Source organism: Ochotona princeps, chromosome 15 (genome assembly GCF_030435755.1).
Source record: "Ochotona princeps isolate mOchPri1 chromosome 15, mOchPri1.hap1, whole genome shotgun sequence".
NCBI lineage: Eukaryota > Metazoa > Chordata > Mammalia > Lagomorpha > Ochotonidae > Ochotona > Ochotona princeps.
This window is the reverse complement of record NC_080846.1, coordinates 44,723,933-44,747,320: the sequence shown is the minus strand read 5'-3', so window position 1 is coordinate 44,747,320 and position 23,388 is coordinate 44,723,933. Positions and strand designations below refer to the sequence as shown.

General features: G+C 39.8%; 1 protein-coding gene and 1 pseudogene across 2 annotated transcripts in view; both read left to right on the top strand.

Moving 5' to 3' along the window:
- FGD6 (FYVE, RhoGEF and PH domain containing 6) overlaps nt 1-17,127 on the top strand; it is a 122,347-nt gene extending 105,220 nt beyond the window's left edge. For both annotated transcript variants that reach the window (XM_058673254.1, XM_058673253.1), the window contains exons 15-21: nt 3,112-3,214; nt 3,695-3,841; nt 4,702-4,804; nt 7,017-7,144; nt 12,660-12,788; nt 14,198-14,346; nt 16,401-17,127. In XM_058673254.1, the coding sequence (XP_058529237.1) occupies nt 3,112-3,214; nt 3,695-3,841; nt 4,702-4,804; nt 7,017-7,144; nt 12,660-12,788; nt 14,198-14,346; nt 16,401-16,437 (796 nt within the window). In that variant the 3' untranslated portion in view covers nt 16,438-17,127. The remainder of the gene's footprint in view (nt 1-3,111; nt 3,215-3,694; nt 3,842-4,701; nt 4,805-7,016; nt 7,145-12,659; nt 12,789-14,197; nt 14,347-16,400) is intronic.
- Nucleotides 11,509-11,608, top strand: LOC118757616 (U6 spliceosomal RNA; annotated as a pseudogene).
- Nucleotides 17,128-23,388: the final 6,261 nt, after the last annotated feature.

The window sequence follows — 23,388 nt, the reverse complement described above, 5'->3', positions numbered from 1 at the left end:
CAGAACCAACTAGGGGTTTTGGCATTTATTTTGACAGGCACAGAAACAATTGGATGCTTTATGCCTGGAAGTGATGTAATCAAATTTGCATTTTTAAAAGAGAATCATGCTGTTATTTGGAATATAGTATGGGTGGTAGACTAAGAGAAATGATTCCAAGTGAATTTTCCAGCTTGTGTAATGTATAAAGTGGTATTGCCAATTCACTGTGCAGTGGAGTACTAGAAGTGGAGCAGCTTAGGGTAAGAAATGAGAAATTTAGTTTCCGAGGTCCACACTGATTGCTTCCCTGGTCCAGCCTTAGCCATTCTAGGCATTTACTCTCCATCTGTCCATCTGCCTTTGTCCCTCCCTTCCTTCCCTTTTCTTACCACTTCCTCTCCTCCCTCCCCATCTCTCAAGAAAAAAAAGTTCACAATTAAAAAACAAAAAAGAAGCCACCATAGCAGTTTATTTAAGATTGTAGATTTCAAAGAAAGCAAAAGGCATATATCTGGAGGTACCCAGCTTAGCAGTGGTGACCAAAGCTAGGAGACTGTCTAAGGGTGACTGCTCAGCATTCCCTGTCAGATCCCTGGAATTCTTTGAGTTTTAACTTTCTGATCACTTCTGCAAAGACTCCCTTACTACTCAAATAAAGTAGTTTACTACTTCTGTGTAATTTATATTTCTTAGAATAAATGTTAACTTTTTTTTTCTACCTCAGTGAAATATGAGCTCTTACAGATGAGGTATATTGTGTGTACCTGGTCCATTGCTTTCTAGTCGAGCAGCAAACATAGCTCAGATGAGCCAAAGTAATGCAGCCTTTGAGCAGAGTAGCATCCTAGTTCATATTAGTAGTAAATGATATGGCAAGTGCTGTCACAACAGAAATCTACTTTTTTTTTTTTTTTTGCAGTTTTTCCCTTTGCTAATGCATCCAAATTGATAGGAAAAAGGAAATTATTTGATGCAAATTTGCATTCTGGTAACATAAATTCTATAAAGAAAGAATCTTAGCCAGCTGTCAGTCCAAGGACGATGCTGATTCTTCTACCCTACGTGTTACCAAAGGAGACCTGGTTGTCTCTGCTGGATGCTGTGGGCAAGTGTGTGTGGTCTGTGGGAAATGTGTTATCAAGAGCTAGTAAACATTGTTTTGGCAGAACCCCACACAAGAGAGAGCCAGGAGTGGCTAAATAAATGAACAGCATATGTGACATGATTTGGACAGTCAAATCACATTCCACACGCTCCCAGGGCTCCAGAAAACGCCAACAGCAATTCTCAAATTAGCCATCTGCCTCTCTGTTTTTTCCTGCTTCTTCCCATAAGAAACAGGAGGGAGTGATGGTAATACTTTATGGATATTTGCTTGGACGCCTGAGAATGTTTCTTATTGAGGGTTCTTATTCTTCAGCAAATAGTAACAGAGGTTGGCAATCACTTGGAGATAAAGGGTTCAATCTGTAACCACATTTGGGTCCAATACTAGCTTGTGACTACTTCTCTGCATTATCTAGCATTGCAAATCTTGTTATCTAAATTAACTGACGCTGAGAATGCCATCTGTAGGATATCTGCATAAAACAGATTGAATAGTGGAGACAGTAGGGGCCGGGGTGTATGTGTAAGAGGAGTGCATATTTCATGACATAGCATTTTGATGAGACATGAGCACATCTGGAAAGCATTTAGTACAGTAGGCTGACATGTAGTAAGTGTTCAACAGTAACTCATTTTGGCAGTGATGCTACAGTAATGGAGGAAACTAAGGCAGGTTTTACTTGGTTTAAAGAAAGCAGGATTGCTTTTTTGTTTTTTTGATATATATTGGGAATTTGAGAAATACAAGCTTAGAAGTTGGACTTGTAAACAATTTCTGATTTCTACCTTTCAGTCCATTAGTAGGCATGATAGCTTAGTGGCTAAATCCTCACCTTGCATGTGCTGGGATCCCATATGGGCGTCGGTTTTGTCCCAGCTACTTCACTTCGTGTCTAGCCTCCCTGCTTGTGACCTGTGAAAGTGGTAGAGAATGGCCCAAAGCCTTAGCACCCTGCACCCACATGGGGGACCTGGAGGAAGCTCCTGGCTCCTGCTCCTGGTTTCAGATCAACTCAGTTCCAGCCATTGTGGTTACTTGTAGAGTGAACCAGTGGATAGAAGATCTCTCTGCCTCTCCTTTGCTCTGTGAATCTACCTTCCTTATTAAAAAAAAAAAAAACCCTTTAAAATAATAAGAAGAAATACAGGGCACAGATCCTTGTTCACTCAATAGGCATTCCCTTATTTAGGTTCATTCTATCAAGACTTGAGTTGAAGAGTGACGAGCATTTGACTTAGTGTCTGAGTGATGTGTAATTGCTTACATGGTTAGGTCCCTGCCACCTTCGTGGGAAACCTGGATTGAGTTCTCGGCTTCTGGCTGTGGCCCCTTCCAGACCTAACCATTGTAGGCATTTGGCAAGGAAACCAGTAGATTTGATCTCTCTGTAATAACTGAATTATGTATTTATTAAAAAGGACCTGAGTTAAAGACATCCGCTGAGAAAGCTTGGTGGGCTCAACAGGTGAAGAGACGCTAAAGACAACTGTAGGCTGTTTCCTTTATTAATTATGCCTTCAATACATGCTTTAAGATACTAGCAATAAGTTATCTTGACCATCTTTTCTAGAGATATTTAGTGACATTTAGTAATCTAAAGATGTTTTGTATTTTATCTTGTAAATTCATGTTTGAAACTTTTGAATTCTTTAAATATTTTTAGATTCTAGGATTTCCTCTTAGAAATTCCCCTTATACAAATAATCACAGTTATTAAAAGTACAACTATTTCTTAACCCAAATAAAAATCCTTCCAAATGTAGACTTGAGAAGCTGTGTTGTATGAAGTAGTACTTTCAAAAGGAAAAAAAAAAAACCTGCTTGCTAAAATGCCCAGGACTCCCTGTTGCCTTCTTTGGTTATTTGTTCACATAAGCTTCAGGGCTCTGCTTTGGACTGGTGTTACTGGAGGACAGTTACTGGAGGGATCTGTTGCCAGGGGGAGGCGGGGGGGAGAAAAGAAGAAGGCCACGAATGAAAGCTGACATCTGCTTGATAGAGCCTCCTTTTACCCCCAACAGCTCTGCCACAGAGAGGGATGAATGGCTCGAAGCGATTTCCAGGTCAATAGAAGAGTATGCCAAGAAAAGAATCACCTTCTGTCCCAGCAGGAGTCTGGATGAGGTATCTCTCCCCTTCCCAACTCTCTCCTCTGTTTACAGTGGGTTCCAAACCATTTTTACCTTAAAGAAACAATTCACAAGAGTTTAGAAAAGCAACCTGTGTTAGATAAAAATTGAAACTGTGTGTCTGATTACAGCTCAACATTCATCCTCCTGTTTACTTTTGATACAATTGGATGATATGTATATATATGATATATTAATAGTTTTTTCTAATGATAAAGTTCTGTTATAGAAAATTTAGAAAATATGCAGTCTTATCAGGAAGAAACTTATCCACTGTCACCCCACCACCACCATAGGCATTGTTTTTATTTTGCACTAGAGGGGTTCTGGAATGTAGCGAATTTTAATATCCTGAGTGCATGAAAAGCATATTAGCCTCTGTCACATTCTTTATGATCCTGGCAGAATTGAGAAGAAGACAGTTCTGTAGCAAGCCTCATGCTGGAGGTAATCAGAAGTCATCCTTGTTCCACAGGCTGACTCGGAAAGCAAGGAGGAAGTTACTCCCCTGGGATCCAAGGCTCCCATCTGGATCCCTGATACCAGAGCCACAATGTGTATGATCTGCACAAGTGAATTCACTCTGACTTGGAGACGCCACCACTGCCGGGCCTGCGGAAAGGTCAGCAAGGATGGCACCTCTCCATTGCGACTTGTCCCCTGATGGGCTGCATGGAATGCGGGAAAAGAAAACCACAGTGTCCAGTGCAGTGGGGCTGGGGGCGGTGTTTCCTCTTCCGGGGCTGGGACTTAAGGGGCTCTTTCTCGGGAACTTCCCTCTTCCCACCCCATAGTTACTTTAGAATGTCCTTCAGAAAGAGAGACTATGAATTTCATGAACGATAAGATCCTTGCATGTGCAGATAATGATTTACCTGCCTCTGTGGAGATAATGGAGTTTTTAGTAGGCGTGCTTTCCTTGTTGAAGCGATCCCTATGTGATACCTCTCAGCCTTGATGACCACGTTAGTAAAATCAGCATAGGAACCAATAACATCGGAAATGGCTCTAAAAATTACTGTCCTAATTAAATGGCCCTTAGAATATAGTTGGGACACTTAAGAAAGGAGAGAGGTGGTTACAGCTACACATCAGTGAAGAAGTCGTAAATTTTAAGTAACTTTAGTATATGCTTATCATAATTTATTGTTAGTCATGATTGTTAGTCTCTTACTGTGCATAACTTACAAATTAAATTTTGTCATACGCGAATGTAGGAGATACAGTGTACCTAGAGTTCAGTAACATCTGCAGTCAGCCATTGGCAGAACCTCTTGGAGCATACCTCTCACAGATCAAAGGGGACTACTGTCCTGTGTGTTATCATTCTGGGCCTGAACCTCCTAGAGTTGTGGTTGAGATTCAGTGAGTATGTATGAAAATGTTCTTGAAAAGGAGACGGTAGTATCAATTATGAAGTACTTTGTGATTTGAAAACAAAAGTTTTTCTAAATGAGATCATTCATTACGTTGTGTTTTCAGATTGTATGCCAAGCTTGTTCATCAAATAAGTATGGCTTAGATTATTTGAAAAATCAACCAGCAAGAGTATGTGAACATTGTTTCCAAGAACTTCAGAAATTAGGTAATATATAACATTCACACACACAAAAAAATTCCTTCTGTTCCCCAGATGCTTTCAAACAGCCATCTGAAATAATCATCTTTAATACATCAGCAATATGATTCTTGTCTCAAAATCAGCATGATGCTCTCTTAGCTCATGTTTTCTGGCAATTCCAGGAGAGGTTGGGCTGAAATTCATTTTTACTCTGGGAAAAAGATTTTGCTAAGAAAATTGATGGTACATATGTAATTACAGGTTGAAATGCGTAAAACAACTAAAAAGCAGTAAGCTTTTTACAAATCATTTTTAACTGTCTATAAAACAATTCTCTGTGAGAATTTACTAAATAGAATTTCGTTAGCCTAATTTAGTCCCTTAGACTAATTCAATAAGATTTTGCTGTACATTGGAATCTGCAGCTTTTAACCAAAATACAAAATGATACTTCTATCTGCCTGTTCACTGTTTGCAGGTATCCTGCGGTTTAAGTGAATGTCTATATTTTGGGGAGAAATCCTTAAATTTATGAATCCTATAGAAATTACATTTTTTTAAAGATGTATTTATTTTTTATTTGAAAGGCAGATCTACAGAGAGGAGAGGTAGAGAGATCCTCCATATGCTGGTTTTACTCCTCAGATGGCCATAACCAGGAGCAGGGGCCAAAGCACACATGCCATTCTCCACTTGCTTCCCAGGCACACTAGTAGGGAACTGGATCAGATATGGAGCAGCTGGGGCTGAACTGGTAGCCACACAGGATGCTGGCACCACAGGAAGAGGAGGCTTAACTTATTATTCCATGGCACTGGCTCCAGCATCTAAGTTTTGAAAAGATTGTCCTAGACCCAGCGCAATAGCCTGGAGGCTAAAGTCCTTGCCTTATATCTGCTGGGATCCTATATGAGCATCAGTTTGTGTTCCAGCTGCTCCACTTCCCATTCAGCTCCCTGCTTGTGGCCTGGGAAAGCAATTGAAGATGGCCCAGGGTCTTGGGAGCCTGAACCCATTTAGAAGACCTTGAGGAAGCTCCTGGCTCCTTTCTCCTGGCTTTGGATCAGTTTAGCTCTAGCTATTGCCTCCACTTGGCAAGTGAACTAGTGGATGGAAAATCTTTATGTGTTTCCTTCTCTCTGTAAATCTAAGTTTCTAGTAAAAGTAAATACATCTTTTCCAAGAAAAACAGCTTTTTGTTAGCAAATAGGAATTTGTAATTGAAAAAACTAGGTTACACAATCTACCTTTCAACTAGTAATTTCTTGTCTGTACACATTTTCCAGGCAGGCACATTTTCTCTTTGTCAGCCCCAGCCTCTCTGATCCTCCTTTTGTTGGCTGGGTGTACAGCATAAGCTACAAACACTCAAACTGTATCTTCAAATCCTCCTCCGTTGTCATCCACATCCATGTGCTCAGTAAATCTCGTCAGTTTTATGCCTGAATAGCCATATTTGTCTTGAATTCTTCATCTTAGTCCTAATAAAGCCTTTGTTGTCGCTTGCCTGTACTAACATCATTTCCTAACAATTTTTCCTACTGCAAATCCCTTGTTCTTGCTAATGCTGGATTTATGTTGACTCATTTGTTCATGTCACTCCCTAGTTTCAAAAGCCTGACTCATCCAGAATGCTGAGAACCAACCCCTTTCCTCTCCCTCTCTGTCACTTTTTTTCGCCCCCAGCCTGACTTTTCTCCTAATAGATGCCTTAATTTCAAACCTCTTGGCCTTAGCTCACGCTGTCCTTCGTTGGGGGAGTAGTCTTGCTTCTGTTAGCTGGCACACTCCTCTGTGGAGCAACTGCAGCACTACAAACTTTACTTGAACCTTTGCAATCAGCATCCATTGCTTTGTCAGTGGTGCCTTTTCTGTCAGTATTTCGTTTATTATCTACATACTGATCAATGTATTTTTGGTTTTTGTTCTTTTTCAAAGCCAGTAGGGCACGATTTGTTAGGGTTTTTAAATCTGTGGTACATTCTCATGTTTCAGAATTCAAAAGGCATGAATGGATAATTACTTCATGTAGCTTAAAGTTCAAAAGTATAAAATCATAGATAGTACAGTCTAGCTCTCATTCGGCTCCCAGAAATTCATCTTCCTTCTGCATAGGTCTTCAGTCTCTTGAGTGTCATTTCATGGATATTTTATGCAAAAACATTTATGGATTTGAATTATATTGAATTGTGGAATGTGTGCCATTGGCTATAGAAGTGTTTCTGGTTTGTTTTAGATCACCAGCACTCCCCTAAGATTGGATTTCCTGGAAATCACAAATCTCCTTCAAGCACCTTATCATCAGTCTTACATAGTATTCCATCAGGGAGGAAACAAAAAAAAATTCCAGCTGCTCTCAAAGAAGTAAGTGTTTTCATTAAACTTGCATTGTAATGAGGGTAAATTATTCATAAGCATTCATAAAATGTTGGTTTTTCTTTTATAAAGAAAAATGTCATTTCCCACAACCAATAAGATACAAGTTTTAATAATACTTGGAATGGATGTGATTGATGCGTTATAATCTTACCTGGTCTCCCCTAAAACATGAGTCATTTAGAAAATGGCTTTTGCAAGGCTTGCGGAACATGCAATGATAGAATATAAAAATAAGTTGGACACACATGAACATTTTAAAACACACTTTGAGGAAGCTTCCCTTGCCAGATGGAAGAAGTTCGTAGAATATTCTAGCCTTTTGTCAACATTTACTGACCCACACTGATTTTTGTTGGTATTGGTTGATCACTTACTACTGACATTACTGACAGTAGGCTGTCTTTTCTTTCAACTGAAAGGAAAAATTTTAAACATAAACTTTTCCATGGCTTAATACACACTCAAATCATCGATGTCCTACCCTGGTACCTTAAGTAAATGTCAGTCAGCAAGTAGCAAAGGAATAAAAACAGTATTTCCTTTCTGCCTACTCCCATCATGATTAGTCCATTCCACCTTGGCTATTTTTTGCTTCAATAAGTGGAGTTTTTAATTGGGTTTGCTTGCTTGATTGTTGCAGAGGTGTTCCAATGCCAAAAGCAAACTCCAAGAATGTGAATGAGACCATTTTTTTTTTGAAGATTTATTTTATTTTTATTGGAAAGTCAGATATACGGAGAGAAGAGATAGAGAAAGATCTCTGTCCGATGATTCACTCCCCAAGTGACTGCAACGGCTGGTGCTACAACGATCTGAAGCCAGGAGCCAGGAACTTCTTCCAGGCCTCCCATGCGGGTGCAGGGTCCCAAGGCTTTGGGCCATCCTTGACTGCTTTCCCAGGCCACAAGCAGGGAGCTGGATGGGAAGTAGAGCTGCCGGGATTAGAACTGGCGCCAATATGGGATCCAAGCGCGTTTAGGCAAGGACTTTAGCTGCTAGGCCACGCCGCCAGGCCCAAGAACATGTTTCTTATGTGAAGTTGAGTTTATTCCTAGTTGGAATAGTATGAATTGATTTAAAAAAAAAAGATGTATTTATTTAAAAGGCAGAGCAATACAGAGAGACGTTGAGACAGATATCTTGCATGTATTGGTCACTTTTAATGGCTGGTCCTAACACAGCAATAGGAAATTCTGTCCTGCTCTCGCATAAGGGTTGCAGGGGCACAAGCATTGGATCATCTTCCATGGGCTTCCCAAGCCTGTTAGCGGGAAGCAGGACTACGGCAGAATAGTCAGGACTTGAAGCAGCCACCATGCCACGATGCTGACTTTAAGTTTTAATTGACAGGTTTTATACAAAGCTGGTGAAGCCAGTTGAGTGGGAACTTTCGAACTTTTCTGTTCCGTCCCTCAATTCCTGTATCTAAATCTAAATTCAGAATTTCGAGGTTCTTAATAAACCGAAATGGTTCTCAACACACTATAGTTTCGCACACCTCATAGTGATGTCACAATTTCTTAATGTAATTCTTCCTACTTGCTCCCCTCATTAGTTGAAACTCCATGGCATTTGTTAGAAAACTCTTCACAATTTAAACTAGCCTCAGTGTAACTCCAATCCCATTTTATGCATCCTTCTAACCAACCACACAATCTGGCCATCTTCTACTTCTTCTGTTTTTACAGCCACCGTGGTTGGGTAGAAGGACATATAAAACACCAACGTCTACTTCTTGGTTACAGCCATTGCTTCCTTTATTCCAGTGGTTCTCAGGGTGTCCTGCAGACCAGTAGCTTCAGCTGTTTGGAAGTTTACTCGTATTAGAACCTCCGTATCCAGTCTGCAGAATCAGAAACACTACCAAGCACTCCTGGTGATTGACATCTATGCTGAAGTTTGAGAACTACTTACTTGCTCCTCTGCAGTCAGGCTGTAGAAATTAATGTATCTAATTAAGTGCTGTGGAAGTCAAATTACAGGGCCTGGCGGCATGGCCTAGCAGCTAAAGTCCTTGCCTTGAACCCGCCGGGATCCCATATGGGTGCCAGTTCTAATCCAGGCAGCTCCACTTCCCATTCAGCTCCCTGCTTGTGGCTTGGGAAAGCAGTAGAGGACGGCCCAAAGCTTTGGGACCCTGCACCTATGTGGGAGACCCAGAAGAGGTTCCTGGTTCCCAGCTTCGGATCAGCGCAGTACTGGCCGTTGCAGTCACTTGGGGAGTGAATCATTGGATGGAAGATCTTCCTCTCTGTCTCTCCTCCTCTCTGTATATCTGACTTTGTAATAAAAATAAATAAATCTTTCAAAAAAAAGTCAAATTACAGTATTCTCCTTGGGCACCTGACATTTTTTAGTTTTGGTGATATTCACACAACATACAATCAGCCATTTTTAAAGGATACAATTCCATGATATAGAAAGCGTTCAGAATGTTATACAACCAGACTCCCTCTAGTTTCAGAACTCTTTGTCCATAAAAAGTCTGTATGTACCCATTATATAGTCAGTCACCATTCTGCCCACTCCCTTCTCTCCACTCCTTGATAACCTCTAACCTGCTTTCTGTCTCTCTGACATTGGTTAGTCTAGGTATACCATACAGCTTGTCATCTTTTATCTGGCTTCCTTCACTTAGCACAATGCTATATGTCTGTGTGCTTCAGATTTTAATTTATTTGAAAGATAAAGCAACAGAAAGAGAGAGCTCTTCCATTGCTGGTTCACTCCCTAATGGCTGCAATGGCTAAGACTGGGCAAGGCTGAAGCCGGGAGCCTGGAACTCCACCTGGGTCTCCTGTGTGGGTGACACAGGTCCACGCCTGGGTCCATCCTCTGCTCCTTTCCCAGGTACATCAGTTGGGAAATGAATTGGAAATGAAGCATCCAGGACTGGAATGGTGTTTCCATATGGGATGCTTGTACTGCAAGCAGCAGCTTAAGCCACTGTACCACAGCACTGTCCCTAGCACAGTGTTTTTGAGGGTCACTGAAAATATAACATGTGTCAGTATTATAGTACATATCAGTACTTTGTTTCTTTCTATGTCTGAATAGTATGTATGCATAAGTTCAATAATTTATCCACTCATCTTTGACGAACATTTTGGTTGTTTCTCTTTTGGCTATTATAAATAATGTTGCCGTAAACATTCATGTACAGATTTCTTTGTGGATATATGTTTACATATTCCTGGAAGTGGAATTGCTTCATCATATGTAATTCTATGTTTAACTTTTTGAGGATCTAAGAGGTTGTATTTGTATTCCAGTTATGTTGAAACATTTTTAGAAATTCTTGTATTTTAAAATTATGATCTATAATAATTAGAGAATTTTCCTTGAGTTGGATTTATTTTTATTATTATTATTAGTAGTAGTAGTAGTAATAGTAGTAGTATCCAGTCATTAGAAGAAAGTTGTCAGTTTAGCAATCAAGTTGATCAATATCAATTTTAGTTCGAAACAATTATATCAAACTACTTTTAGCTATTCAGTGTAATGACTATTTTTTATAGCTAATCAACCAATTGTAAAATATTCTAATAGAAAAATGTCATATACATGAATAACACTGGTAGCAGTTGTATAAATATATAACAGTATCCCAATATAATTACCATTTAATTAAAGTATTATTTGAATGCCAGATGCTCTAATTCATTTTTATTTACTTTGTAGTCTTTTATGGTTTCCTTTATATAAATTTACTTTCACTTAACAAAATTTTCTAATTTAATGCTAGGTCTTTAATTTTCTGCCAAGTGCTATCATCCACTTAAACTATACTTTAGTATATTTTTAATATGTAGAAGTCATAGAGCCCACCTATATCAGGTTTCTGTTTCTACATAGAAAACACTACCACCAGACTAGTTGTTTAGGTACTGCTTAGTTGGGACCTCTGCATGGGATGTAGTTAAGGTTCTGGACAATACTGAGGTTTCATCTGGAGGCTAGGGTAGGGAAGGGTCTCATTCAGTTGGTTGACAGGATTCATTTCCTTTCAGTTCAAGGGCCTTGGCTTCTTACTGGTATTTGTCTGGAGGGATCCTTCAGCTTTTTGCCATATGAGCTTCCAAGCCTGGCAATGTACTTCAATGCTCACAAGAAAGAAAGAATTTAAAGCCTGTCCTCCGGTGGAAGGAGTCTTTCTTACTGTTACATAAGCATGGGGGCCACACCCTAGCATCATCACCACGTTGTCCTGGTTATCCTGTCTGCATTCAGTAAGAGGCATACTTACCTGGCAGGGGAGATACCATGATCCGCATTCCGCAGGAGGAGATTGTATAGCAGTGTGACCAGCAGAGGCAAGGACGGGAAGCCACTTCTAAAGTATGCCTATTGTGCCCTTGACAGCACATACACTAAAGTTAGAACGATACAGAGGATAGCATGGCCCTGTGCGAGGATGGCACACAAGTTCATGAACTGTTCCATATTTAAAAACAAAAAGAGAAGTATGTTTGTCTGTCACACCATTGAGGGAAATCGTAATCTTGCATGTTTTTCCCTATCTCTGCTATTTCTACAAAATATCTTTGTTGATACATTAAATAATTAAGCATTAATTTCTTATTTTAATACTCCAGAATGACAAAAGCAATAGACAGCTCCCAAAATGCAGCATTAGAAAACCATTTTAGGTTTTAAAATGTTTTTACTCTCTTGCTAATGCGGAAAACACAGATGAACCCACAAAAAAGAATATGCACAGACATGCAAGCAGTTAAACTACGTAAAATTCCAGGAACACTTGTGAAAGGAAGGTTTTGTATGTCCATTTCAATAGAAGTTTCAGTCAGTACAGTAGCACACTGAAAATACATTATTTAGGGGTTGGCATGGTAGCTCAACTGGCTTATCCTCCACCTTGCAGTGCCAGTATCCCATTTGGGCACTGGTTCTAGTCCCACTGCTCGACTTCCAACCCAGCTCCCTGCTTAAGGACTGGACAAGCAGTGGAGAATGATTCTTTTTTTTTCTTTTTCTAAGATTTATTTATTTTTATTGTAAAGTCAAGATTTAGAGAGGGAAGGAGACACAGAGAGAAAGCTTTCCTGTCTGCTAGTTCACTCCCCAAGTGGTTGCAAAGGCTGAAACTGAGCCAATCCAAAGCCAGAGCCCGAAACTTCTTCCTGGTCTCCCACACAGGTGCAGGGTCCCAAGGCTTTGGGCCATCCTCTACTGCTTTCCCAGCCCACAAGCAGGGAGCTGGATGGGAAGTGGAGCTGCCAGGATACAAACTGGTGCCCCTATGGGATCCGGCACTTGCAAGACAAAGATTTAGACAATAGGAAATTGCACTGGGTCCTTTCCTTCTTTCTAAAAATCTACCTTTCCAATAAAAGTAAATAAGAAAAAAAATAATTATGTCATCCAAAACATTGCTTTATTGTTATGTGTATTGCTTCCAGCATGTAATGATCACAAGAAATGTTGCTGTGTAAAATATGTCTCAAAACCATTTAGCTATTTATGGGGCTTGTTTCTCCAGGTATCAGCAAACACAGAAGATTCTTCTATGAGTGGCTACCTGTACAGATCAAAGGGCAATAAGAAAACTTGGAAACACTTGTGGTTTGTCATAAAAAATAAAATTTTATATACGTATGCTGCAAGTGAGGTAAGATATATAATCTACTGACAAGTATTTTGGGATTTTTTTTTCTCCCCCAAAACTGAGTCATTTTAAAGGTAGAATTTGGCAAGAATCTTCTGTTTCCTAGCTTGTTCCCCAAATGGCTGCAACGTCCAGAACAGGAACCAAGAGCTTTTTCTCAGTCTCCTGTGTTGGTGACAAGGCCCCAAGAATTTGGGCCATCTTCCACTGCTTTCCCATGCATATTAGCAGGGAGTTGGATTAGAAGTGGAGCAACTGGTGCCCAATGCAATAGCCTAATGGCTAGAGTCCTTGCCTTGCACACACTGGGATCCCATGTGTGTGCTGGTTCAGGTCCCAGCTATTTCACTTCCCATCCAGCTCCCTGCTTGTACCCTGGGAAAGCAGTCAAGGATGGCCTGAGGCGTTAAGACCCTGTACCCATGTGGGAGACCCAGAAGAAGCTCCTGACTGCTGGGTTCAGATTGACTCAGCTTTGGCCATGTGGCAACTTTGGGGAGTGAACTGGCAGATGGAACATCTTCTCTGTCTCTCCTCTTTCTATATGTCTGCCTTTCTAATAAAAATAAATCTTTAAAAAAACAAAAAGTGGAGCAGCTGGGACTTCAGTCAGCATCTCTATGAGATGCCGACATTATAGGCAGTGGCTTTACCTGCTACGCTACAGTGCTGGCTCCAGTTTTGGGATTTAGTAATACAGCTGGAAATGATCAGTTTTGTGTGCATTATTTTTGCTTGACTAATGGGGGGGGGAGATGCTGTTGTGTTCTCGCTGTGTATCTGGGGAGCGCTCACCCAAGTGTGTTAGTAATTTCCCTAGCATAAAACACAAGTGTTTTTGGTATCACATGACTGCTAACTACTTCATGCAAGGGGAAGCCACTGTTTCTGTCAGCCAGGCTGTATTTGTGGAGCTGCCTTGATCACAACCCAATTGTGTTGATCAAACCAGTATTGATAAAACAGTGTTTGTTAACAGTTTTTAGTATTTGCTCTGATTCTGTCCTTTTCTCTCTGATCATCCTGGGTTCCAACATCCTGTGACAACCATTACTATAGGAGGATCCAAACATAAAGATCCTTAATGCTAAGATCTAGGAAAGTCCATTGGCTCTCTGGGCTTTATTTTTTGCATCCATATATCAAAAGCAATGTATTAAACATTACTGTGAATATAATGTTAAAAATATATAGTGAATATTATGTGAAATTCAACAGATATGAACATACTGAAAATTATCTAATGCAGTGTCTAGCACCCTGGGATGTGGGGATGACACAGAGAAATGAAAAAGCTGTTAGAATTATTGTTTGAAATGTGTGTATATGAAATAGAGATATAGAAATCAAGAATTTTTAAATCTGAGTTTTATTTCAAACTAAAATATTGTCTTCTTGTATTTTTAAATTAGGATGTGGCAGCTTTGGAAAGTCAGCCTTTATTAGGATTCACTGTTATGCAAGTGAAAGATGAGCATTCAGAATCCAAAGTATTTCAATTACTACACAAAAACATGCTATTTTATGTGTTCAAAGCAGACGATGCACAGTCAGCTCAGAAGTAAGTAACTGATATATATATTTTTTAGAGACAGTATTCCAAGTTGTTAGTTTTTTAAATTAGCTACTTTAAGGCACAGGGACATCTCAGAATCTAAACCAGAGATCTAAATGAAGATTGAACTGTTCAGAATTGCAAAGAATTAAGGCAAGGGTTTCTGGAACATTTTTAGGAGGCAGAGGAGAAAGGAAAATAGGTAGTCCTGTCCAAGAATTTTATCTCCACACGGGAAGCAGCATGAGGCTGCTGTGCTGCAAGGAAGGGAAGCAGAGGCCTTTGACTTCCCCTGCAAGGAGGGGAAGAATCTTCCCTTGAAACATTCCAGGGCTTTTGGCAGTCCAGTGATTCAATTATGCCAGGGAACAGCGTGAGTTTAAACAGCTGCTTGCAGCATGCTTCTTTGGGGAAAAAAGGTCAAACACATTAGGAGGCTCCCATGCTGTTCCCAGCGACTGAGGAGATGAAAATGGATATCATTTTAGATGAAAGGCTGAAGCAGTCTCTTCAGCATTCAAATAGGAAAGTTTTGAAGTTGCCAGTTTGCTTAACGTGGAGCTGCATATCTTCATGAAATCAAGGTCTCCTCGGAACCAAACATTGGTTCATCCCTTCCATTTGCATTGTACTTTGGCATCACAGAATACACATTTCTGTTTTTAGTAAGAGGTATTCATGTTATCTCAGCTTAATGTTTCTAAAATGGCTTGAGAAAGCGGGGCATCAGCTTCTTAAGACAATTAGAAATAATGTACCATAATTGAAAATGGGGGTTTTTGCAAAGTTCCAAGTCTGTGCGTGGATTTTAGATTTTTTTGCATCCATTTTTCCACAGTTTTGTGGTGGTGGTTTGATTTTTTGAGAGACTGCGAGCTCCTGTCTGCAGATTCACACCCTAAAGCCCACAAGGGTCAAACCTGGCAGCTGGGATCTCCATCCAGTTCTCCCCCATGTGTGGCAGGGACCCAGCTTCTTGAGCCTGAGCCAGGGGTCAGAGCCCCTTAGGGACATGGTAGGCTAAATACTCATCTCTTCCATGACATTTTTGAGGAACCTTTATGTGTTGCTGTATACTAACCATATTGCAATATATACAGCATTTGCTTATATCATTTCAATGAAAAGATATCAATGACACCAAGACAGAATTAAGCATAATTAGATGAAAAAGCTTACCTGTAATTTAGGATGGGTTTACGCTAAATTGTAAGTTTCTCTTTAAAGTTATTACTATTGGGGCAGGTGTTAAGATACCAGGTGTGATGCCCATGTGCGTGCACTGGAGTGTATGTGTTCAATACTTGTTCTGGACACCGATTCCACTTTCCTCCCAGTGCAGACCCTTTGAGACAACAATGATGGCTCAATCACTGCGCTCCTGCCAGTCATACTGGGAGACCAGAATTGAGTATAACTTACATGTATTTATTTTCAAAAGTTTAAATTTCAAAATTTAAATGTTATAGGCTGCTCATAAAAGCTATGGTTGCCTGGAATCATTTCTTTACCTGAAATACTACTGTAAAGATCGTGTTCCAGTAAGAAGGCAAAAATTAATTAGGTTCAGAAACAGTTACTGTAGTGGGAGGAGCGGAGAGTATCCCCCAGTGTTTTCTGAGTACTTGCAGCTGTGCACAATGTCGGCTAACATTTAGAGACTAAAGACTTTTGGAAAGACTTCTAAAAACTTGAGAAGCTATTATATTGCAGGCAAATTTTTTTATCACTTGGGAGTAGACTAAATGCCAGATTCTCTTTAATTGGGAACTAAGGGATATATAAGCAAACTCTGGTTGGTAGAGTTAAGAGATGTGGTGACACCGAAGTTCTCACAGAACCCAAGTAACGTGGACAGAGTGTTGTTAATAAAGTCTTTTGCATGCCAGCTTTTGCACAGGAGTACCCAGTAAAGACACACAATTTCACTTTGCTTTTAAAAAGATCTTAAATGTGTTGTTAGAGCAATCAGGTTAAGGGCTCAGCTCTTATTTATGTCCTGTTTGCATACAGCAGATGATTGGATCTTACAATTCTAATGGATTTCTTTTTATCAACAGGTGGATAGAAGCATTTCAGGAAGGCACAGTATTGTAGCAGTGTTGGTTTCATCTCTTCTTTGTTTCCAGAAAGGTGGAATTTCATCAGACTGAAATAAATATGATTCAGAAATTATGTAGAAATGAACACTGCCAAGACATATCCAACCAGACTTTTCTTTGGATATCAGAAAATAGTGGGTTTCGTCTTAATGTTTGTTTTTCCATGTATGTTATTTATTAAACTGTTGATGTTTACCTGGTGGTCAGAATTATTTCTGAGATTCACACTGAATTCTTAAGTATCATTTCTTTAGAGACTAGAAATGTTAGTGCTGTACAGTATTAACTATTTGTGATTCAGTCTACACTGTTGTTTTGCCTTACATTTTAATATTTTCACTAGCAATATCTTGGTAAATAAAATCTATATCATAAGGAGCAAATTTCCCTGCAGTGCTTGGTTTTAGTCATTGTGATTGTATTCAGACTGCTGATGAAAAAAATGCATGTCTCTGAATCAGTCAACTTAGAAATTTGTTGCATCTTTTAATGGGAACATGCATGGCCAGTCTCTACCTCAGTAAATGTGAAATGAAATTCCAGTGAAATAACAAAGTATTTCTACTGTTATGTACCTCTTTTGGCATGAGCACTATGCCATAAAAGAATTATACTAAGGGGGTAGAATCTGAATTTTTTCAAAGCTACCAGTTCAACACACATAAGTATATATATATATATATTTTAAATAGCTAAAATATGGAAAGCATTATAGTGCATTAAATCCCCTGCTTTTAAGAGTTCTCAGTGCAAGTTGGTGATCATGTTTGTATCCAGAAAGAGTGTTGCATTTCCCTTAATACTGTGCTTTGATTTGGAAAAACTGGAATTGCCATATCAGAAAAGCACAACTTCTAAGCCAGTATTAACTGTAATTCTGTAGTATTCATTTTTGAATGATCTTTTTATACCACTTTGTGAAATGTCCTCCTTGGCAATTAAGAAAAAGTCCTTTCTTTATCCATCAGTGCACCTCATTATTACTCATTAATGATTCTGGCACACTTATTGTTTAACATTTGAACAAAAATCTGTTGATTAGCAGAGGAAAATTGATTAACTGTATGACTGAAGACATTCCTGATGTTTGTAATATACATTATATCAATGGAGTTTAATTTATGATCTACCTTATAAGAAAAATTTATAAAATATTTCTTAAAGGGTACCAGAATGTTCCTATCTGCTTGCTTATAAAGGACTTCCCAGTTCAGTGTGGTGACTCTTGAGGGTAACCAGGAGAATAAGCAAGTGCCTCCTAGAGCCATTGGAGTGCTGCTGGCTGCAGCACTAGAGTCCCTGCTAGATCCAGGATTGGCTGCTGTGGGTTTTTGTGGCTATTTCCTGTTAGGGAGTCATTTTAACCCCCTGTTGTGGCCTTACAGATCATCTTAACATGCTGTCTCCCCAAGTCTTTATGTCATACCAGATAAACTAGTTTTTGTTTTGTTTTACTTTTGGGGGCCTACTTATTTTCATCGAAATCAGTAAATAAGGGTTTGATCTGCCAGTGTCTGGTTCCCAGGAATACGGTTTGTTATATGGGTCCAAATGTTTCCTTAGGTATCTTCTATTTGTAATGAGCATGGAAAAGGGCAGTCACAAAACTAAGCTAAAAATGATGCTGAGAATAACCCAGGAAGCCAGGCTGAAGTGGGAAGAGGCTAGGTTTGCTATGGAGTAACCCCGGCCAGCACACCTCCCTTCTCTGTGCCAGTGTCCTTCCATGGGACTAAAGTCCTAAAAAAATGAGATCCCTTTGCCATCACTGCACATGCTGAACAGTTTTCCAACCTCTTTTCCCCTGCTCCCCAGTGTACCCAGCTATCCTCTTGTTATCCTTTGGCTGCCCAAAATACTTTCCTTCATCCAAAAGCTTGATTCATCTGGTAGGGTTTCTTAAAATGAGATCATCAGACCAGTTCTTTCGGGTACAATTTTGTTTACTAAATGTATATTTTGTATCTGATTAATAGAAAATTCCTAGCAATGTGGTAAGCCTCCTTTCATAATTTAAATTGATGTTATCATAGCATATGCTTGAGATCCTCTGCAGTCAAATGTAGTCACCTGGATTTCCAGAGAGGTAAATCCTGTTTCTTCATATGGTACAGTATGTATTTCCTGAAGGCAGATACTGTAATATGCCATGTTCTCCCATGATAGTACCCTGTGCCTTTTAAGAGAAAGTACTTCTTCAGTTGGATAGAATAAAGTGAGGATGGGGTTGTTATCTGTAGCTGAAATGCAGCCCTCTAACACCTTCATTCACCTTCCTGCAAAGCAACATTCACAACTACCCATTGGAGACCTACACAAGTCCTTCAGCATCTTAAAATTCACATGACAAAAAAAAAAATCAACTTTCTTCCTGTTGAGATCTGCAGATATTCTTCTGTGATAAAGACATCATCTGTGGCTACAGAATCTGAGTTCAAGTCTGAACAAGACTTTTTTGCCTTTGCTGTTCTATGTTTCCATTGTCACTGCCATGGTACAGCCATGGCTCAAGCTCTCATTAACCTCTGCAAAGACTGCAGGTAACTGTTAATCTAGAATGCTCTTCCCAAAGCATAATTAATCAAGGTTCATCCCTGTTTCCCATCAGTGGCTTAGGCATGGAACACTTCAAGCTAGTCTACTCTCCAGATAATCCCAACCTGACCTTTCTCCAATGTCTGCCCCACTCCTAATTTTTCCTGTTTATCCAAGATTTCGCTGTGACATCTAATCTAATCCTTACCCCTTTGCTCTCTCCTTCCCCTGAGCCCATGTGGTCTTTACTTCATAAACTTGAATATGATGTTGATAGCAACTCAGCTTGTTCATTTAAGATTCCCTCACAGCAGCTAGCGGAGTGCCTTGGATGCAATGATTCCCCTGGTATTTGCTGAATCAAATTCCCTACTATGGATCCTGTCTCGTCTTTTAAAGTGCTCCCAATACGTGTATGATTCTGAAACCTGTGGCATTTTGGAAAGAAGAAGCTTAGGACTATTTCCCCATGAGAAAATCATTTCCAGTAGGATTAAGATAAAGGTAGTAGGAAAAACGGCAAAAGCCTAAATATCAAACTCCTTTTATTTTGGGATGGGAGGAGGATGGAAAAGGGAGAACTTTCTCCTTCATAGGACTTCACAGAATGTAAGATCCAATTTTGAACTATTTTTAAATGGCTGATAATGTATTTCTAGATAAACTTTATCTAAAGGGATAATTGTTTATTTTATTATCCATATATTCTTTATAAAGAAAAACTAGCATTGTAAATAATGTTAATATTTGTTATATTTATGCCAAATAAATGTACTATACTACCTAGTGCTGGTGTGTTATTGTAATTTTTTAAACAGTCACACATTTTTTATTATTATTTTATTTTATAACAGTTCCATAGGCTCTGGGATTTCCCTTAACCCCTTGCCAAGCCCTGCCCCCATATTTATTTCCTCTATATTATTATAGTAGTATAGTTCATAAAAAGTCATAATTCCATCATTGTGGGCATGGACCATGCAGAGTCCAGCATCTTCTTGTCAAGATAAATTTAATAGTTTCATTGGGAGTCCATCTTTGATCCGAAAGTAGAGATGGCAGAAATCTTGACATATAGATATGATAGTCTCCAATAAACAGTTATTACACATCCCCTTAAATGAAGAGCAACAATGCAAAATCAACAACAGGAAGAAAAATGGATATTTACAAATAACATGTTACTGAAAGACCAATGTGTTAGAAAGTGCAAGTTCTTAACCAAGTCCTGTAACTACTTCATTGACATCTCAATTTTAGTTTATACATAACCAACTGCTGTAAACCTTAAAATGGTTGTAGGGTACTATGTATACATATTATATATATATATGTATGTATATATATGTATATATAATATATATGTATATATATGTGTATATATAAAATATATATATGTATATATATATTTAGCAGTTTATAGTATTCAAGCGAGATTTTACTGAACTTCGTGAATTTTAGGATACTCCAAGCAGGCTTATAACTCTAACAAGCCATATATTACCAATTGAAGAGTAGAATAGTTTTAGGAGGGGTGCACAGAGAAATCTCCAATAACCTAGTTGGTGAGGAATAACTGATCTTTGTGTCCCACCTAGTGAGGTATACGAGAATCCAAGCTGACTTTTTCTTGTCCGTTCTAAGCTTTCCATATTAGTCTCTCTGTGTCTATCTGATCTAATTTGGGGGGCTCTGGAGTGACCCTGATGGTCACTGCAAGAGAGAATGGGGAGCCAAGGTTGGAACTAAGTAAGGACCAGAGAAAGCTCCTCTCCTGAATCCAAAAGAAGTTTACTATTCTGTCTCTGAGGATCACCTGGGGCTTCTGGCTGTACATTAGACCCTGTGAGGGTGGTTCTCGGCTGCTTCCATCCCAAGTGGGAGATCCCGTAGGGAATGGCTGACCTCAGAGTTCTCAGCCTACAAAGGCACTCGAATTCCCTGTGATCTCCTTGGCAGTTGGAATATGGTCCTTGGTGCCTATACTGTTAACAGTCACACATTTAAAGAGCTACTTTACTTTTTCCTGAAGCACAATCACAAGAAATTCTTACCTGCAAATGGTACTTCCAGAGTACTTTCTACTTCTGAGCCTCACACATCAGCTTATTGTGACTTGAGTGAGCTAAAAGGACAATAAGAGTAAGCATCACTGTAGGCATGCATATTAGGTACAGAGAACAGAAAAAAGATCTCGGTGCCATTTCCAGTGCTGCTACTTCACGCCTCCGTGTTTTTCTCCTTTGAGATCAGCTTGAGGTGCAGGCAGTGTGCAGGAACGACCGTCTTCACATTAAAAACACCACATGTTGCTGAAGAGCATATATAGGTCAGCTTTCAAAGAATGAGGCCTGAAGCAACTTGACTGGTTAGGAAATATTGTAGGCTACGTTCCCCTGCCCCCTTGTGTAGATGTGGGGGGTCAGGGGGTGTGGGGGAATGACAAGTTCTTCGCAGTCCCAGCACGCAGTGGATTTTCCTAACTTGGGTTTTGCCCAAGTTGAGCTACAGCTGATTTTCTGCGGTGCTCACACAGGAGCGCTTTGAAGACACCTGTCCAAGCCTGAGTCCTCTGCACAAAGCTCGCTGCCTTTCCGTGTCATAAACCTTTATTGCTCAGCGAGCACTGACCTGTGGGCTCTACAACACACAGCTCAACAAAACGGACAACTAATTCTTGGGAACTGGCATTCCAGTGAGGATATTCTGGCCCCACTTAGCTGTTACATCGCTTGACTTAGAATAGGTAAAACTTCGCCATCCTGTATCACCTTGTTATATGAAGGGAAGTTTAAGCACATGCTTGGAGTATAACGGAACTTGGCAGTTCTCTAGTAATATTTAGAGTCTAAATAAGAGAGAGCCTTTAGCCAGAACTCAGTTTTCCAGAGATCAGAAACAATCGCCTAAAAACCCATTAGGTTATCATTGCTTCAGATTGAAACACCAACTCAAAACTTCCTTCAACGGGGCTGTTGCAGTGTTGTAGCAAGCTAATCCACCACCTGCAAGCCCAGGCATCCTATATGGGAGCTGGTTTGCGTTTCTGTTGCTCCACTTCAGATCCAGCTCCCTGCTGATAACCTGGGGAAGCAGCGGAGGATGGCCCAAAGTCTTGAGTACCTGCACCCACGTGGAAAAGACTTCAGGCTCCTGGCTTCCAATCAGCTCCACTCAGGACATCACGGCCATTTAGGGGGTGAACCAGCACATTGTCTTTCCTTCTCTCTCTGAAAAAATTTTGCCTTTCAAATTAAAACACTAAATCTTTTTTTTTAAACCATAGACAAGTTATTTAATCACTCCAAAAGTTAGTATCTCCACTTGTGAAACAGAGAACATGGTTCCTGTGTTAAATCGTAGTACAAAACATCCGTCCAGTAATTAGCACAGTATTAGCCGTAGGGAAAAAAGTAACATGCTTGCGGTAGGAGGTGTCAGCTTCAGACGGTGGGACAGGAGCCTATCAATTTTGGAGGAACTGGAGCTGCTGAATTCTTTTTTTTTTTATTATTGATTACATTGCATTATGTGACATAGTTTTATAGGCACTGGGATTCCCCCCACCTCTCCCCAAACCCACCATGGTGGATTCCTCCACCTTGTTGCATTACCACAGTTCAAGTTCAGTTGAGATTCTTTCATTGCAAGCATCAACCAAGCATAAAGTCCAGCATCTTACTGTCCAGATAAGTTCAACGGCTTGTTGGGGAGACCATCTCTGGTCTGAAAACAGAGCCGACAGAGTATCATCCCAATCAATTAAAAGCCCCAACATAACATCAGTAACAATTTATAACGTTATGGAATTAATTGACATGGTATTGAGTAACCAATATGTTAAAAGAAAAATAAAAAGGAATGCAAGTTCTGAACCACATCCTGTGACTTCTTCATTGACATTTCAATTACTAGTTTAAATACTACCGGGTTCTACACACCTTAAAATGGCTATAGATTACTATTCAGCTGTCTCATGTCTATTTTAAATTTAGTATTTAGCAGTTTATAGAAAATACTAAATCTTAAAAAATAATAATAATAATACTTGGTAAATACCTCCAATGAAAGAATCCCAACTGAATTTGAACTATGGAAATGCAACAAGATGCAGCAATGCACCGTGGGGGGAGGGTTTGGGGAGGGGTGGAGGGAAATCCCAGTGCATATAAAAATGTGCCACATTTTGCAATGTAATTAATAAAAAATAGATTATATAAAATAATAATAATAAAGACAACGTTTAGCTGACAAGAGGCTACAGGCCTGGTGAGCCTGTGCGGCTCTGCCAGGGCAGCCTTCCTCCGAGCCGGCAGGGGGCGATCATGTTTCAGAGCCGCCACACGCTTCTCTCGGCCCCTCCACCCTACTCGGGGAACGTCACGACCCGTACCGCAGCCAACGCGCAGGC